Here is a 19922-nt window from a genome sequence, read left to right as displayed (position 1 = left end):
CACAAACGAGTTACCAGGAGTGCTGCTTGGGTATTAAGAGGTGTATTCCTCTGGTGCTCTTCAGTTTGGAGATCCAAAAATGTTTCCCAAATAAACAATAGGTCTGAGGCACTCAAAAGGAATATAGGTTTAAAAAGCCCAAATTTGCCCTGAAGAAGGCCACAGAGGCCGAAACATGTTGGCATGTTTTTTAATGGATAGCCAAGTTTAAATAAAAGCTTTTTAAACCTATATTCCTTTTGAGTGCCTCAGAACTATTGTTTATTTGGGAATATATTAAAGAATGTTGGTAACCACACAATTGACTGTAGCCATTGACTTCCACTGTATTTTTTCCTACTATGGAAGTCAGTGGCTGCTGTCTGGTTACCAACATTCTTCAAATATCTTTTGTGTTCAACAGAAGAAAGAAATTCATACAGATTTGGAACAACTTGAGGGTGAGTAAATGATGACAGAATTTTCATATTTGGGTGATCTATCCCTTTAAGTGTTCAGCAACTGCATTCAGAAATCATTGCATAGAAACACCAATAATGTATCTTGACTTAAGAGAGTGCTGCTCTCTTGTGATGTTTTACTTTAGAATAAAGAGCATTCAGCAAACCAATGAAAAAACCCATTTGTTTTAACATTCTGTAAATGTGTGTTTTCTTACAGAGGAATGGTGTGGAAGTCTCAATTCCCTTATCAAAAAAGTTTTCCACTGATCCCTGCTGATCACGGGACTTCAATAGGATTTCCAGTTTGTAATAATGGAGGGGATTATTAGAGCTACTAAAGGAATCCCAACCGGAACAGTGCAGGATTATCTCTATTTATCTCTATAACTCTATTTACCATTAGCAGCAGCATTTGTTCTACAAGATATAATAACGCACTGATCTATTTTGATCAGATTCATAATCATTAATATTGCAAGATGCAAGCGCTTTTCACATCATGTGTGCAAATGCCACAACAAGGCAACTGTCAGTTAAACAACACACAAGTCTTAAATTAAGTCTGTGCTACAGATACTGTAAAAAAAACTGTTAATGTTACATTGTTACCATTTTAGTATTGACATCTTGACAGTGCCAGTATGTCGGAGAAACATACGGAGAGCATCAGCTTTCTTTTCTGCTCTGACAGACGCAAGACCAGCCGAACGCTGTGAGTGTGTGTTAGAAATCAAGAATTGTGAGAGAACATTGCGCTTGGTATGTTTTTTCATCTTCAAACCAAAATGAAGTCTTCTGCAGACAAAGGTTAAATCTCGTCTGGCTAGAGCTCTTCCCATAATGTTTAAGCATTAGGTCAGTAGCCGGAGAATAGACGTATTTTGTGGCTGTTTGAACATATTCGACCACATGAGTATTTACACTACAAAAGCAATCCGGTTGAATATGTTTTTCAACTACCTCTGGAAGTGGTCCAAAGTGGACAAGCTCAACAGTTTTTAGACCCCGTTTACACCTGTGTTTAGCGTTGTCCACTTGTGATCCGATTGAACAACATCTTAATGTATAAATGGGGCCTAAAGTGGTGTTTTCAACAGGAATCCTTGAGAAATGAAACATTTTCCTGTCCTGTTTTGGGTTTTGTTTGTTTGTTTGTTTGGGATGTCAAAGCTTTATGGTTGTGCTTGAAGGTTCAAGTCCAGCAAGGGCTGTTGCATTAGTTTTTCACATTTTATAAATGTGTGTTTATTGATAAAATATGAATATTACTTTAAAACTTTTTTTCAAATGTCCACTTTACTAAATGCCTTCACTGTTGAAATGTGCAAAAATTAATGGTTCTTGTAAGAGCCATTTCTTATTTCTTATATGAAATAAATAATTGTGTGCATTAAGCAGTCAGTAAATAATTAGGAGTAAATCATTTTTATATGTGTAATATAATATTTTGTATTGGCAATGATGTCACTTCCGGCGATGATGGTTTGTTTTTCTTGTGATGCAATATTAGAGCGATAAAGTTTTTTGACCGTGTAACATTTTCCAGTTAATTTTGTTATTAAACTTTACTAAAAAGAAGTTGCTGGACTACGGTGTGTTAATCGAGTTCAAATCACGCTCACCTAAAGATGAAGAAGCAACAAAGATGAAAGTCTAGATGAATTGCTATCAGAGTTCTTCTTTGTATTTAGTTTTAACATGCATGTTTTAAATGGTAATATTCTGCCTTTAAGCATTTGAGATGTTGATCAGTTTTGTTAGGAAGATGGAGACCTGTGGGGCGAAGGTAAAGATTCACAACTTCACTTTATTTGTACTTTTTCTCGAAGCGATGGCGGATTCTGTGGGTGTGGGTCCGGCGGCTCGAATTTTTAGCCGCCCGCGTTTAAAACCAGATATATATAGAACTATGGATGGCAAGATCATTGTTGAGGATGAGTTGCTTAACTTTCTTGCTGTTAAAATGAAGACAATGAATCAAGATGAGATTGTTTTGCTGGCTACAAACACATTTGACTCAGAGTGGATAGAGTCTTCCAAGAAAGTTTTGTTTGATCTCTGCACTACCACGCAGCGCAATGTTGCCCATAAAGGATCGCAGAAGGATATTAACAACATAAAAAGCTGCCTCAAAGTGTTGAATGAGTGTGGTGAGAATATACCCAGATTTGTTTCCCACTATTTGGAAGAGCTACCTCCGGTAACTTTTTCCAACATGGATGTCTCGTGTCTACTCGGGAAAGTGGAGCAACTGGCATCTGAGGTATGCGCCCTGAAGCGGGTAATGCAGCTGCAGGTGAACGTGTCTGAGGATCTGCAGGAAGTTACTAAGGATATTAACCAGCGAGTGGGTGCTTTGGAAGCATCTGACCTGGCTCCTGGGGGTGGCCTGGAGGTGTCCATGGCTTTGGGTGGAGGTGCCGCCGGCCCGGACGACTTGGCGCTCAGACGTGTCTCAACAGATGGACCGGCGTTGCGTGAAGGAATGGGGGCTGTGTCTGGGGATCCTGCTCATGGCCTGGAGGGGTCTACACCCACGGGAATCCCGGCATTGCCGGCAAGCTTAACTACTTTACCTGGCTCGCCTAAGTGGAGCCAGATTGTTAAAAAGGGAGGACAACACGGCCCAGCGCACGCTGGTGCCAAACCCGGGGCGCGTACAGCCATCTCGGGGCCGAAGAAGAAATCAGGCACGTCTGTTGTTGGGACTGGAGCTGCAGGTAACATCAGAACTGTCAAGACCAAGCTGGTGAGTGTGTTTGCTTCTAAGTTCGCACCTGATCTGGATGCGGAAGCTCTCTCCGGTTATCTTGGTGAAAAGCTTGGACGTGTGGTGTCATGCAACCGGATCGGTAATGGCAACGGCAGATATAGCTCTTTTAAAGTTTCTGCTGAGTGTCATGAGGTCAGAGAAATGTACAATCCGGAGCTCTGGCCGGACGGGGCATTTGTCCGCCGATACTATGAGCCGCGCCGGGTGGGTGCTACCGGGGTTAAGGCTGTCTTGACTAAAGCTGTTTTGTCTGCTGAGCTGAGAAGTGGGTCTACTGGTGCTGCGAGCACTTACTAGTTCACTCATATGACTGGTCCTCTTCGTGTTTTGTCCTACAACTGTCGAGGCCTGCGTCTGGGCCAGGGCGCAGGTGACAGGGCTCGCCGTTTGGTTGTTGACAATCTCTTGGAAAATTGTGACATTTTGTGCTTACAAGAGACTTTTCTGGCAAAGCAAGACTTGGCAAAATTAAACATTCTTGATGTCAATTTTCATGGTGCAGGGGAATCAACAACTGATCTTAGTTCGAGAATAATTAGGGGTAGAATACCTGGGGGTGTGGCCATCCTGTGGAACAAGAGACTTGACTTACTTGTTAATGTGCTTAGGCTTGATGTAGACTGGTGTATTGGTGTTCAGCTCAGTTACAGTGGCAGGGAGTTCATCATACTTAATGTTTATACACCATATGAATGTATTCAGAATGAAGCTGAATATCTTAATAGGCTTGCTTTTATTTATTCTTTTATTCAGTGCAGCAATACTTCTTGTATTTATGTAATTGGGGATATGAATGCTGACATTGCAGACAGAAATTCACTGTTTGCTAATCACATGATCCAGTTTTGTCAGGATAACAGTTTAATGCTATCAAGTCAAGAGTTTCTACCCTCAAATACTTATACTTATATAAGTGAGGCTTGGCATACTGCCTCGTGGTTGGATCACTGTATCAGCACAGCTGATGCACACTCATCTATAGTGGGTATGGACATTTTGTATGGGGCAGCCACCTCTGATCACATGCCTGTACTTATATTGATAAATGTTGAGGATATTCCAATGCTCTCTTGTGATAGTTATGATTGTAATACTGATTTTTTGGACTGGTCTACCCTTTCAAGGGAGGATATTGCTGGCTACTATGCTAATACAGATAGACTATTGAGTAAAATCAGTCTTCCTAGTGATGCAATCAGGTGTAGTGATCCTACCTGTAATGACTGGAAGCACAGGGAGGAAATCTCCTCTCTATATGATCATGTTGTGAGAACCCTTTATGAAAGCAGTAGACCCTATTTTAAACGGAAAAACAAAAGGGGTAAAATGAGGCCTGGCTGGAATAAGTATGTGGCCGGATATCATGAGGAAGCTAAGTTAGCGTTTAAATCCTGGGTGTTGGCTGGTAGACCAAGGCAAGGGCCGCTGTTTGAACAAAAGAAAAATGCTAATGCAGCGTATAAATATGCTGTCAGATTTATCTGTAAAAATGAGCAAGCTATGAGGGCAGAATCTATGGCCGAGAAGGTAATGGATAACAACACTACTGAATTTTGGAAGGAGGTAAAGGGTCTTAACAAATGTAGTATACCACCCCCGTGCACTGTAGATGGTATCTCAGGTGTTGAGAATATTGCTGAGATGTGGAGACAGCACTACAGGACCTTGTTTAATTGTGTTCAAAGTGATATTTATATGTCTGACAATGTTAAGTGTGTTGATTTTAAGGCAATTTTTTCAAATGAGGTATCAGGCACTATAAATAAGTTAGCAAATAATAAAGCAAGCGGGTTGGATCACATCACTGCTGAGCACATTAAATATGCCAGCATGAGGTTAGCCCCCCTTCTTGGTATCTGTTTTAATTCCTTTTTAATTCATGGTTTTCTGCCGGATACAATGATATCTGTCTTGCTTGTGCCGGTGATCAAGGATAAGTCTGGTAAGGTTGGTTGCTCTGATAACTACAGACCAATAGCCCTTGCCAGTGTATTGTCTAAAGTTTTTGAAAGCATCCTGTTGAGCAGAATTGTGGACATTATCCCCTCTACTGACAACCAATTTGGTTTTAAACCTAAACATGGCACAGATATGGCCATATATTCCTTAAAGGAAATTGTTAATACGTATAGAGATAAGAACTCCTCAGTTTTAATGAGTTTTATTGATGCCTCAAAAGCTTTTGACCGTGTCAATCACTACAAGTTATTTGACAAAATGAGTAAGAGAGGTGTATCTAAATGTATTGTGAGAATTCTGTCCTACTGGTATGCCAACCAGTCTATGTTTATAAAATGGGGCCACTGTGTTTCTGCCCCTTTTGGGGTCAGGAACGGGGTCAGACAAGGTGGAATCCTCTCCCCTATTCTTTTTAACATGTATGTTGATGAGCTCTCTGTCTGCCTGAATTTGTGTAACACTGGGTGTATGATAGGCAACACTATAGTGAATCATATTATGTATGCAGATGACCTTGTGGTCTTCAGTCCTAGCAGTGCTGGTCTTCAACAGCTTCTTAATGTTTGCTCTGACTATGGAACTGTTCATGATATGAAATTTAATACAGACAAGAGTGCGGTGATGATTTGCAGAACAAAGGAAGATAAATGTCTAATGTTTCCTCCTTTTAAATTGGCAGGTAATATCTTGAGAGTTTTGAGCAAATACAAGTATCTTGGGCATCTCATTACAGACCAGTTGAAGGATGACCTTGACGTTTACAGGCAATGCCGTTCTTTATATGCTCAGGCGAATAGTTTGACTCGCAAGTTTGGTGGGTGCACAGATAGAGTGAAAGTTGCTTTGTTCAGAGCATACTGCACTCCTCTCTACACTGCACACTTGTGGTCTAGTTTCAGCAAAGCTAGCTTGCATAAACTCCAGGTAGCTTACAATGATGCACTGAGAATTCTGCTGAGAAGACCACGCTGGTGTAGTGCCAGTGAGATGTTTGTGGCTGCAGGTGTTAATACACTGCAAGCCACATTGAGAAATGTTATGTACAAATTTATATGTCGGCTAAATAACTCCGAGAATTACATAATTATGGCATTGACCAGCATCAAGTTTAGCACTACACGGTATAAGTCCAAGTTATGGAAGCATTGGTATAGTTGTCTCCTCTGAAGTTTTTATTGTATTGTGTGTACTGTCTTGTTTTTTATTTGGACCTGTGAGTCTGCAATAAAGTAATTATTATTATTATTATTTTAGATTGTAGTTTGTTTTGTCCATCTCTATTTCTTTCAGTTCTGTTCATGAACCATGTTCGGCTGTTATATTTGTTCAAAGTGCTTGTTATATCATGTAATTTGTTTTTTATTCGTTAGCATTCTAAAAAAAATAACACTGTGTGATTTTTTTGCACATTTTCTGCATTATCAGTCCAGTGTCTACCACCACATTCCAGGAAAATGAACAGGAAATAATGGAATAAAAAAGTATGTTTGACCCCAGTTTTAAACATAATCTATTTGTTAGGGTTATGTTCTGTTGGTTCATTTGTGTTTTAGTTTGGTTTTGTTCTGTCCTGTTTCCCCATGTTCACTGCCGTTGTTAGCTATCTTGGTTGCTGATTTGAGTTTCACACCTGTTCGCCGTTTCATTGATTACTAAATGTGTATTTAAGGCTACGTCTACCGGATACATTTGAAAACAGTGTTTTCAGTTCAAAACGCTCTCTGTTCACACTAGCATTTTCCAAAGGTTTCTCATTATGTGGGTAGCTTCCAGCCCATGTGGGAATTAAAGGGAATGAAGAAGCAGATAAACAAGCAAAGCAAGCAGTAGATGACGAAATAGTAGAAACTGAGCTACCACATAAAGAGAAATAAAATCAGTAATAAAAGAGAAAGTGATTAAAAAGTGGTAACCGTATTGGGATAATGAGGCTAAAGGGAGACATTTATATGCAATAAAAAGAAAGTGGCAAAAGGTAGAAAGTGGGGCAAATAGGATGGACGAAAATATAATTACAAGATTAAGGATGGGATAGACAGGTTTGAAAACAACATTACATCTAATCTAAAAATCCAACGGGAATGTGTGAGAAATGTGGACAGAGTGAAACTGTAGAACGTGATTATAAATTGTAAGGATTATGATGAAGAAAAAGTGCTAAGAGAAGAAATATGGAAGAATGAAGGAAAAGTGTTAACATTAAAGAATTAGACTCAGATATAGGAAATAGTACGGTAAAGGTGTTGTTTCAGTTTCTGAATAACACAGGATTAATTAAGAGAATGTATAAGAGAAGTGTATAAGAGAGATAGAGGGTGCTGATGGGATGGTGATAGCCTACTGTGGGTAAAGGAAAAAATATCTGAAGGAAAACAAGGATATAGTGAATTATTTGGAGTTAAATTGGTGGAAACTGGAGGAGCTGAACACTCAGCCAGTGGGTGGGTTTTTTATTTATTATTATTTTAATTATTATACATGCATGTAGTGGGGATGGTTGGAAAGTGTTAAGAGGAATAGGAAAATGTTTCTAGCCAAGCTACCTGATCATGGCAGTAATGCACTGTTTAGTGCAGTTGCCAAGACAGAAGAAGAAGAAGGAGGAGGAGGAGGAGGAAGAAGAAGAAGAAGAAGAAGCGGAAGAAAAACAATAACATTCTGTTTTTCTGTTTGTTTTACACACGTCGAATGTCACATCACTGGCTAAAACGACACAAGCTTTGTCGTGTTGTTAATGTTTTCGACGCTGCTTCTTCAAATCTCTACTAGGCGCACGTTTTCCCTTTCATGTTTAAAAACTAAATGGCATCGAAACATTCGACGGAATCTGGACTTGGCAAAAGTGGGGAATATAATGCTCGGCATTTTTATCACACTGTGTGTTTTGCTCCATGGTAAGTACTTTTTTTATAAGACAGATGTATTATGATTATGAAGGTGCAGACTGAGGAAGGCCTTTAACAGATGATCCACTCACACGCAATGAATCCTGTTTTAAACGGTGAATATATTTATGTAAAGCTTCAAGTGTAGGTCTATATTATTTAATGTTTTGACGCAGTTTGATTTGGGAGAGGGTCAAAAACGGATCAGGCCGAGTCGTTGGCCTACGCTTAAAACTACAATATTTATTTTTTCGCTGCCAGAGGTCGCATTTTCAAAACAATAGGCTTGTTTGAGATGCGCCTTGCCTCGCCTGAAATGTAATGGAGAGTAGGCGGTTGCAGTGAGGGGAGGAGTGAAAAAAGCGCAGGCAAGCCGGACAGTTCTCTCTTCACGCAGTGGATCTGACACCTCCCAGACAGCAACATATTGTCGGCCCAGATCCGGCCCACATCTGGACCGTGTGAAATCCACACGAACCAGATTTGGGCCAGATCTGGGCTGATACTATGTTGCTGTCTGGGCTGTGAGATCAAAGATGGATATCGCGGGATTCACGGGATTCACGCTCGTGTTGCCAATAAACTGGATGGAATTTAAGTTCTGTACGTTGCTTCTATATGAAAATAAATAAAATGAACAAGACACCTAAAGTACTTGTTATTTAATTCCATTCCAAATACATGTTTATCAATATTTTTTTCTTTAATACAGACATATGTTTTTTTTATTTTTTTTTATTTTTTTTTTTATAAAAAATTAAATTGCATAACCCAAAGAGATCGCACTGTCAGATAGTTTGGGAATATTCACACATAGCATAGGCTATACACATAAAACATGATATTAGAGTTTTAAAATCAAACATTTTAAAAGACAACAATACATCACAGTTGTTTAAACCAATGAGCATTAAGCTGTGTCGTCAGCAAGTCGTTTCCCATCATGCTTTTGATCAGCGCAGTCGGTGGAGAGCAACTGCGCTCGACTGCAGAATCCGACACGTGCGCCTTGCGCTCGCGAGAGATTTTTGACATACGTCAGCATGACATCAGAGCAAGGCGGACCGCACTCGGACACATTTCTAACCGGCATGCATCTCGCGGTGATCACCGGTGATCGATTCTGCGCATATTTTGCTCATCTCAAACAAGCCTATTAACAAAGACGAAGCTTGATGACGCTATGAAGGAGAGTGGAACGATGACGAGGCTGAATTCAGCTTCTTATTCGCAGCTTCTTATTGACGCTATAGAGCTGATAAGTCCCGCCCCCTTCGCTAACCCCACTGGACCTCTAGGTTGAAAAATCGTCAATGCAAGTGAATGGGAGAAAATAATTATTTTCTGGTCCCGTTTGAATTGTGCCATGAATGTGAACATATGTTGTCTGTGAATTTTTTATATAATCTTTCGTGTGAAGAATGCTACAATTTAGCGGGTAGAAGTTTGATACGGTTAGACTTTGTGTGAGAGCACTTTGTGGACTACAACTCTTCACTCTCATTTCGACGCGTTTGAAACGTCACCACCACTAGCACACGGCTCTAGCTCACGGATCCCGCTAAACATGACTGTGTCTTTGGTGCACTTCACCGCCTTCTTTCAGGGAGAGGACAAAATCGTTGAGGTTGGCGAAAACCACGGGTAAGTCAACTTTATGGGGTGACGTCACATAGGCGACATGTAGTCTTTCTCGTTATGTCTTTTCCACAAACTGCTAGACTACATGTCGCCTATGTGACGTCACCCTATAACACATTTTCCCTCCACTTGTCAAATCACGGTGCTAATGCTGCGATAATCTATGGAGACAGATCGAGATGCCAGTGTGTTTTGTACCCAAATGTCACCATTCAAACCAAATGGGCTGTTCTTTCTTTCAAACGCGTCGAAAGCAGCGAAGAGTTGTAGTCCACAAAGTGCTCTCACACAAAGTCTAACCGTATCAAATTTCTACCTGCTAAATTGTAGCATTCTTCACACGAAAAATTATATAAATTCACAGACAACATAATTATGTTCACATTCATGGCAAAATTCAAACGGGACCAGAAAATAATTATTTTCTCCCATTCACTTGCATTGACGATTTTTCAACCTAGAGGTCCAGTGGGGTTAGCGGAAGGTGCGGGACTTACCAGCTCTATATGTTCCACCCATAGACAGTATATAAACTGGACACAGCGACCCCATTGGATTCAACGAAGACAAGTGAAGTCAAATAGAAGCTCTTACTTCCTGGGGGTCGAGCGTACTGCGCAGACTCAAACTGAGCTTGACGACGTAGATGTGACGTGATCAACCCGTCTGTCTTCTAGTAGCTGTGCCAAGAGAAATCTAAATCATTCCCTTCCGAAACTTGCAGAGACGGAGAGTGTGAGTAGGAGCTGTCCATGAGCTAGCAGCAGGAGAAACTTTTGCTATGTATTCTGATTAATTATTTTGTCACTTTGCCTCCACGTCCCCCCGATTGCCCGCGAGCTTCTCCTCCTGTCCATACGGTAATTCTCTACTGTGCGACAGAGAGTCGCGTGGTTCGGACGCAATCGTTAGCCTAATTTTACAAAATCTGCTTCTACGGGGCCATAACGTAAGCTACAAGGTAATGGAGCCTTTTATACATTTTCGTGTTTCTTTAGAAATAAATAATGGACAAATGGAGTCTTTAAACGCCTCAAATGTGAAGTTATTCGCTGTCAAAGTGATGCCAAAATGAATGGGAGTCAATGGGATGCTAACAGCAGGTGGGGGTCCGCTAGCCAATGGCGGCACCCGGGGGTACCTTCAAAATAATAGAAAACCCTGCCCCCTGGTTCCACCTTAAATGACGCGAACTTCCGCGTTTGCTGGATACTTATTGACGCTCGACTTAGGGACCGTGTGCTTTTCTCTCTTTTTTGCGTTTTTAAAGGTATTGTGTTAGGCCTACTTTTGTGTCTATTTTCAGATTAAACGAATAATAAAAAAAGTTTAAATGCAAATAACACTGATATATCAGCGAAAATGGACTGTAAAAATATAAAGGCACATAAGGCTACAGTATTCTTTAATTAATGTACATGTCATTAGCTCAATTTAAGGACCATGTGGGTTTTCACTTATTCACACTTTTTAGAGACCCTGTTTGTATTGTTTATATTTTCAGAAAATAATATAATAACATAATTTGAAGGTATTTAAATACATTCAATACATGTATTTTTTTTTATTTTTATTTTTTTATTACAAATTAGAATTTAACAAGGTAAACAGATATTATGCTCCAGCTTGGATCCAGCCTCTTATGAAGATTTCAGATTACCCAGCACCTTTGAATAGATGATGAAACCTACCCCTGCAAGGACTCCAGAATCAAACGTGGATGATTGTACAAAAATTATCATTTTATAATTATAATTAGAAATTGCATTTGCATTTTCTTCCCATTTCGCGGCGCTGTTTCTCGGCCGCCTCAGAGGGTGCGTTAAATTGGACATTGTCCCATTATATTAGAGCTACTCCTCTAACGAAATCCACGTTTTGAGCAGTTTCAACTGTAGAATTTTGCATTTTATATGCAAATAAACGCTATTTTCCATATAGCTGCAGTAAAACCATGTAAAGGAGCATAGAATTGCCTTCTGGCTACAATGTGAATCACAAATGCATTAACCATGAAAATGATTTCCTCACAGCAGGACTCAGTAACTCTGAACTTTACACTTAATCATGCTCTTTTACAAAACATTGATGTGGAAAGATTTTGAGCCAGATCACACCTCATACTCATATTCTCATGGAGGCTCCCTGTTACAAAAACAGAACCACATTTGCATCACAATAGTAAACCTCCTCACCTTTGTTTGGGGCATGATTGCATTTACACATAGCCTCAGCTGAATGCAGCCATATAGATGACACCAGTTGATCTTCACACAAAGTCAAATCTGCATCTGTCTGATTCTGCCTCACACATTTAATGTATACAATCTTAAGTCTTTACATCTAGACTGAATTATAACTGTGAATTTTATCCAGTACACCTCTTCTTTTGTGTTATTGCCTCATTCAATAAAGAGTCTTTCATTCTCTCTACCTACAGTCAACAAGACAAAACTAAATCTACAATTTATTTGCCTTCTGGGAAATCTAAATCTAAATATTTTACACAGCTTCTGAATGGCAGTGCTAAATGAAAACTGAAAAACCCGACCTAAATTACAGTCAGGGGCCACTACTGGATACTAGCGCTAAAAACATAACATTAAATATAGATATTCTTTCCAAATACAGCTATTCAAGTCATCTGGTGAACATTTTATTTTGCTTAAAATAACTGTTCATTTCTTTTCCAGGTGTGTCTGGTGTTGGTACGGAGAAATTGTCTGTGATGGAGGGAGAATCAATCACTCTTCACACTGATGTTGAAACAAACCAACAAGAGGATATTAGGTGGTATTTCACATTGGTGAAAGACATTCTCATCGCTGAAATCAATAGAGATCAGAGTAAGATCTGTACAGATGTTCAGTGTAAAGAGAGATTCAGAGACAGACTGAAGCTGGATCATCAGACTGGATCTCTGACCATCAAAGGCACCAGAACCACAGACTCTGGAGTTTATAAACTAAAGCTCAACAGCGGCAGAAGCAGTACAAAGATCTTCATTGTTACTGTTCATAGTGAGTCGTTATGTTTAACCCTCTGATGCTCTTTATTTATGTCTACACTCGTGTTTTTTGGGGTCTCCAGAGACCCCAGACAATAACATTTAATTTTGTAACAAGATAATAGTTTTTTTTTTTACAAATGTAATTTTATTCTGTTTGTTAATGTTTTTACTCAACATTTGTGCAGTTTTTGGAGAATTTATGATATCTTTTAAATTTCTATAAATAAATAAATAAATATTTATTTAAATAAGCTTTTTACAAAAAAACAGCATTTGATGTAAAATTCACTTTATAAAAGACCCAGATTTCTAACTTTCATTCATGGGGATAACATGGATCATTTTAAATGGTTTAATGTAACATTTTTGGAAAATGCAGTAAAAATAAAAAATAAAAATCACTTTAACCACTAGATGGCCATAGAGCTCCACTATATGCTATTTGCTATTTGACTACCTGAAAGATATCTTTTCACAAGTTGGATTCAGTTGGATTCATATCTAAATATTATAAAATCACAATTATAACAAAAATAAAATATTTTTGTCAAAGTTTAGCATTTTTTTGTACTGAACCCTCACCCCCCCCCCCCCCCCATAATTTTGACAAATTATAGCCCTACAAATGTTCCTGTGTGTGCATGTGTGTGTGTGTGTGTGTGTGTGTGTGCGTGTGTGTGTGAGTGTGCACATTTTCAATGTGTCAGTGTCACCAATTTATTTTTGTGGTGGTACTGCATTTTGGATGATTTTATTTGACAAATGATAAGAGAACAGTTTTTATAGTCTCAAAAATGTATTCCTCTATATGTGTGTGTGTGTGTGTGTGTGTGTGTGTGTACGCGTGTTGTGAGCAAAATAATTTAGCATTGTGGATGTTTTTTGCATTGGTGGAAGTGTGCCACTTTATTTGTGCCATTTCTGTCGATGTGTTCTGCGTTGTTTCTGATTTTGATGATGAATTTTGTCTATTTTGATTGCGGGGTCTCCAGAGACCCCGAAGACCACGAGTGTCACAATTTTTGTCACGCTAACATAAAAACAGATATCATTCCAATTTAATTTTTTTTTTGTAGATCTAGAAAGTGTGAAGAGCCGTAGAAGGTTTCATACCATTTGGACAAAGGGAACATTTTTTTTAATTTGAGCAAAAGTCATTTGGGGTCAAAAAGACCCCGTAAACCACCTGAGGGTTAAAAGAAAGTACATCACGTTGTCACGATCACCTTCACCGTCACTGCTTACATCATCTTCTACGTCGCTGTCACCATCACTGTTTCTGTCACTGTCTTCTGTTAGTCTCTGTCCGCACTACAGTTCCCAGCATCTTCCTTGACCCACACCTGCACCTCCTCTGCCATTACCTGCACCTGTCAGCGATCATCATTATCTCTAGTCATCATCTAAAGAACTGCATTGCTTGCCAAAGAAATGATTTGCTATAAATTCATCATTAATTTATTAAATTTGTGTTGCTGTGTGGTTATTTAAACCACAGTTCAGTATGATTTAAAAATAATAATTTGTTTTAGTCTCAGGAGTTAGTTTTGGTTCATAAAAAGTTGCAATTGTGTTCCAAAGATATTGGTAAAATCGATTATCAGTAATAATGACTTTTTAGCGGTTACAGATTCAGGTCTGTTTATCTTTTGAAACGATAGGCTTGTTTGAGATGAGCAAAAATCTGTTTGATCACCCGTAAACAGCTACACAACTTTCAAGATGAAGCATTCTGCATTTTCACATTACTTTACTGTCATTTAATATTGTATCTGTTCATTTCTTCTCCAGGTTTTTTCAGTGTTGATACAAATGAAGAGTCATCTTTTGTGATGGAGGGAGATTCAGTCATTCTTCACACTGGTGTTGAAACAAACCAACAAGAAAAGATTAGATGGTATTTTAAGGACACTCGCATCGCTCAAATCACTGGAGATCTCAGTAAGATCTGTACAGATGTTCAGTGTAATGAAGGCACTGAGAGATTCAGAGACAGACTGAAGCTGGATCATCAGACTGGATCTCTGACCATCACAAACATCACAAACACAGACTCTGGAGTTTATAAACTACAGATCATCACCAGCAGCAAAATCAGAACAAAGAGCTTCATTCTTGCTGTATATGGTGAGTCATTATGTTTAAGAGCAAGTCTTGTACAGTTAAGCTTAGTGATATTTTTTTCTCTGACATTTAGAGGCATTTTATCTCTATACCTGCATATTAATCCACATACAGATGATTTCTTCACAAACACATTTCTTGTGGAATTTGTACATTTAAATATATAATATAATTTAAAACTTTTTGTTGTATCAGTTTTTTTTTTCTGACGAAGATGACAATGTAGCCTTTGTTTATATTACACCATACTTGGTATTTTTAGTTCATCACCAGGAATCCAAAGTGCAGTGGATTTGATCAAAAGTGTGCTTATTATTAGCTCAACATGTGGATAAATGTTGCTTTTTAGACTATAAAAGTAAAGAATGCTCCACAGTTTTCTCATGATATGTAGCTTCCCCCTAAAAAGGTGGTTTGTGTTTGGTTTGTGTTTCAGATTTTCCTGTTGTTGAAGTAGATGAGATAAAGAGAAAGTCAGTGAAGGAGGGAGAATCTGTTACTTTAGATACACATGTAATAAAAAGCCCAAATGATTTGATGATGTGGTATTTTAATGACACTCTCATCGCTGAAATCACTGGAGATCAGAGTAAGATCTGTACAGATGAACAGTGTGAAGAGAGATTCAGAGACAGACTGAAGCTGGATCATCAGACTGGATCTCTGACCATCACAAACACCAGAAACACAGACTCTGGACTCTATAAACTACGGATCAACAGCAGCAGAATCAGCATCAGAAGGAGCTTCAGTGTTGCTGTCAACATTAAGAGTTTCGGTGGTAATGTCACTGGTGAGTATAATTTAGCCATTCAGTGCATTTTCCTTTGGAGTTTTAGGAAACCGACTGAAATGTTCACTGTAAAACAAGTTAATCAACCCTGTACATGTTTATTGGTGGCTCTTAGAAAAAAGTGAGATTTGACTCAACATTAAAATATAACTGGTAATAATAAGAGACTATTTCTATTATCTTATCGTTACATTGAATTTCGTGTACATTATGCATTTTGTGTGTTTTTAAGTATTGTTAATAAGAAAAATGCATAATATTCGTCAGTTTTCCTGTAAACACGCTGTTTCTTCACCAGATGGCGCCATTTATAAAATTAATTGCCATCACACTGATGACCAAATTAGACGGGTATAATATCAGTCAAAAGCATATTGTTAAAGTTGATTATTTGTAGTCAAGCTCTGGTAATAATGACTGTGTGTTTATCTGTTCCAGATTCAGGTGTGTCTTCAGGAGCTGTAGCAGGAATATGTGCTCTTGTTGTTCTGCTGGTCTGGATTGCTGCTGTATCTGCCGCTGTGATTAACTATCGCCACAGGAAATCTACACAAGCAGGACAAGGTGGCAAGTATTTTGTACAGCTTATTTGACAGGATGGAAGTATGAGATTTATTGAACAAAAAAAATCTTAAAAAATATGTGTATTTTTATTTAAAATAACTAAAGTAATCTGAGTTAATCTCATTTGTTGTTACTGTTGTTTATACAGGCATCACGAGGCAGAACAATCCTGATAAGGTAAGATGTGCACTGAATCTGTCTGCAAAAAAAAAAAAAACTGATTTTACAACCGATTCTGATTTGTGAGAACTGCTGTCAGTTCAAATCTGAGTATATTCCGATTGGAATTGCTTTGGCCCAAAACAACAACCGCAACATGGAATGGTTGCAATTCAGATACAGACGCAGTAGTCCAGCACAGCCGCTACATATTGTCAGTGGTAAATACTGTCTATATGTGTATCTGCCGGGCTGGGCAACAGCATCTTCTACAGCAGTGGCAGAACCGTAGGAGGGGCTGGAATGTGCGGCTTTATTCCATGCTGTCGTCTCCGCGGGTTTTAGAAAATGTGCCCTACCAGCGTCAATTTCATCCCTTCACCTCCATTCACAAATCCTCTCTCCGTGGCCTCGTATTAAACTGGGATAGTAAGGGGTCCACCGTACTTCTGAATCTCGCCGAAGTAGTAGTTCATCCGGGTACTTTGACTACTGTTTTTCGAATACTATGAATTTGGACATTGTTGATAAAACTCTTCTGCAAAGGATACACCTAGTGTATCCTCGCTTATGACTCCTCAGGAAGCTCCTGACTCCTCAGGAAGCTCCTGACTCCTCAGGAAGCTCCTCACTCCTCGATCCTCACTCCTCGATCCTCGCCTCCTCGCAGTGCAATTAGAGAATTGAGATGTCCTTCAAGATGGCTGAGCTCGATCGGTTTCCGGGTCATAGGATGGAGGAGAGAGGAGGTAAGGAGGGATATTGAGAAGCACCCTATTACGTCCGCTAGAGGTAAGACGCAATAAAAAAAAATAAAAAAAAAGGGTATAAAGGCTTCCAGCACGCCGTCAGATCAAAAGAACCGAATGGTGAATACAAAATAAGGTGAATAAAATAAATTATAATATGAATGTATTGTGAATCACAAAAGTAAATAACAATAACTCAGTTAGGGTTCGTTAGAAGGACCCACGGCCCAAACGAAAATGATATAACAATAAAGTAGAATTCATTTGAACAAAAATGAATGGAGAAATAAATCAAGTAAGTTGTATTCTCGTCAGAGTTAAATCTAACAAAATTAAACGGCAACGTAAATAACCTAACACAAAGAAAAGAAAACGAACTACAATAAAGCTTACCTAACTACACTCCTCAAAAACTTAGGATAAATTAGTTCCAAACAAAAGGGGCAGGTCTCTCCTACATTACCACATTCTAAATAAAACACACAACCAAAGGAAACACGAAAATAATATTTTGATCTGGTGGCTGGCAGGAAGTCTGAGCCATTGCGACCGACCCGAGGCCGCAACAGTCCCCTCTGGGTGCTTATCAATATCCCTCCTCATCTCCTGGCTCCTCCATCCTATGACCCGGAAACCGATCCATGATTTCTTCCGCTTGACAGAGGGCACTGATGAGTCATGTCTGTCAAGCGGAGACAAGAGAGTTTTTAAAAGGACCGCCAGGCACCAGCTGATCATCCAATTACCGCTGGCAGGCGGCAGCACTGTTAGCAAATCAGCGATGATCTGAAACTCAAGCATACACAGATATTATAAAGACACAAGGAAAAATAAACATACCGTAACAGACATACTGCTATGTTGGCGTACTGTTTTTTGCATACTATATAGTAGAGAACTATTGGATTTCAGATGCAGCGCATGTCTCTGTATATTGTCATTTTCTGCTCGTCCGACATTTTGCAACAACACAACCTTGTTTCAGCAGCGACTTCCAGCATGTTTTCTAAAACAACGTCTGACGTTTACGTTTTACGTGACGTGCAAAGGTGACACAAACCATGTGAAATCCGATCAGAGCAGTCACACTGAAACGGATTCTCAGAAATGTACTTTGAATAGGATTTCAGACTGTCAGTCCAAATCTGATTTTTGTGCATATCTGATTAAAATCGATCAACAACAACAACAAAAAATCACATGAAATACTATTTAAAAAAATTCGTTTTGAGGTACGTTTATATGTGGTTTGAAATCCTATTCAAATCATATTTCTAGAAATCCGTTTCAGTCTGACTGCTCTAATAGATTTTGCATGGTTTATGTACGAGTTGCAGAAAGAAAAAGAGTGAGGAAAGAGTGAGGTTTAAGGGTAAGAGGAAGAAATCCCAAATTTCTATATGCACTTAAGACATGACCTGAACGAACCATCAACCATTAGTTTAACCCTTTTATCGTTTCTTAGGTTATTAAATCTGTATCGAATACACCAGTTTAGCTTAAGAGTCTGGAGGCAGTACTTGCTTGTCTCTGCTTTTTGGGGATTCCCTTTGTTGCGTGAAAGGGGTTTTCCCGGTCCGTTGGCTGGTGTCCTTGTGCTGGGATGGATGTCTAGGGCGGCCAATCACGTGATGTGTTGGCGGATGGATGAATGTCTTTGTTGAAGCTGGCTTTGCAGAAGAAACGTGGACCGAAATCTTGCCGCAAAACTTAACTTAGAACCGAGACTCACAACGGAAAATAAGAGAACTAAGAAAGAAAGAAAATTGAGACGAGAGTAGTTAGATGGCTCGATTGAAGCTGTTGAACCCATTCTTCTGATCTTGATTTGGGTTCTTTTGTCTCTGCGCGTCTACATGGTTAGTCTGTCTGGTCTCTTCTCCCATCGCGCACTTTTTCAACCTTGTTGAGAATTCTTTTCGAGAGAGCGCGCGCAAACTTTGTTCGGGTCTAAGATTTTAAACTCGCATGTTTGTCCGGCCTCCTGGATCAGTTCTGACCAATTAGACACTGTCTTAATTTAGGAGGTGGCGTTCTTTTCGCTTCTGATCGTAAATCATGCGTTATCTGTGATCTCCTTGCTCTCCAGCACTAGCAGAGCGAACAAGAGGCCACAGTTTAGACATCATTACTATTATAAGAATACGAAACATTTTACACAGATTTCAATCAAGCCATCTTTTGAATTAAGAACATGCGATCATGCTGACAGGAAGCACGACACACTTTCATTCAAACACCTAATAGTTATACCAATTACATGAATTATATGGTATCTAAGCATATTAAACACACATAAGTTGCAGACACAATATAGAGTTGTGTAGTTGCATGATGTTTGATTATAAGTCCATCAATAATTGTTTTGGGATGATTTTATGTATTTTCGTAGTCAAAGTCTCAGTCTCTTTGGTTTGAAGTGATTTCAAAACTCTGGGTCATTCAGAGCTCCTAAGGAGACTAAGGTCTGTTTTGTGTCTGTGTGGAGTCCAGCAGCTTCTCTGCTGTTATCTTGATCGAGCACCGAGCTTTGCCATCTCTGAGCCAATCATTCTTTTCCAAGCTATCTCACATTGACAAGTTCTTCCTTTAGTTTGGCCATAAAGGCCTGGTTTCACAGACAGGGCTTAGACTAAGCCAGGATTAGACCATAGATCAATTAGGACATTTAAGTAATTTTTATAAACATGCTTAGAAAAAAAACATTACCGATGTGCATCTTGAAACTAAAAAGGCACTGATATATTTTTAAGATCAGTCAGTGCAAGTTTATTTCAGTGGAAACAGCTCAGACTTACATTTTAGTCTAGGACTAGTCTTAA

The 19922-nt window shown here is 39.1% G+C and overlaps 1 protein-coding gene across 18 annotated transcripts in view; it reads left to right on the top strand.

Annotated features, from left to right (window-relative positions):
• The first annotated feature begins 7720 nt into the window (after window positions 1-7720).
• The window catches only part of LOC311295207 (pregnancy-specific glycoprotein 22-like), a 135187-nt gene continuing 122985 nt past the window's right edge, over window positions 7721-19922 (top strand). For 8 of the 18 annotated variants that reach the window (XR_014628242.1, XR_014628243.1, XR_014628244.1 and 5 more), the window contains exons 1-6: window positions 7738-8069; window positions 12395-12721; window positions 14503-14838; window positions 15272-15628; window positions 16067-16192; window positions 16341-16369. Coding sequence is in view for 7 of the 18 variants with exons in the window: in XM_084416447.1 (XP_084272573.1) it covers window positions 7910-8069; window positions 12395-12721; window positions 14503-14838; window positions 15272-15628; window positions 16067-16192; window positions 16341-16369 (1335 nt within the window). In the remaining 11 variants the exon portion in view is untranslated. Of the gene's footprint in view, window positions 8070-12394; window positions 12722-14502; window positions 14839-15271; window positions 15629-16066; window positions 16196-16340; window positions 16370-19922 lie in introns of all 18 variants that reach the window. The other 10 variants (XR_014628248.1, XR_014628249.1, XR_014628250.1 and 7 more) reach the window with 4 other exon arrangements.

The sequence above is a fragment of the Rutilus rutilus genome (genome assembly GCF_951802725.1).
Source record: "Rutilus rutilus genome assembly, chromosome: 8".
In the NCBI taxonomy this organism is placed as follows: domain Eukaryota; kingdom Metazoa; phylum Chordata; class Actinopteri; order Cypriniformes; family Leuciscidae; genus Rutilus; species Rutilus rutilus.
This window is presented reverse-complemented; position numbering and strand designations above follow the sequence as displayed.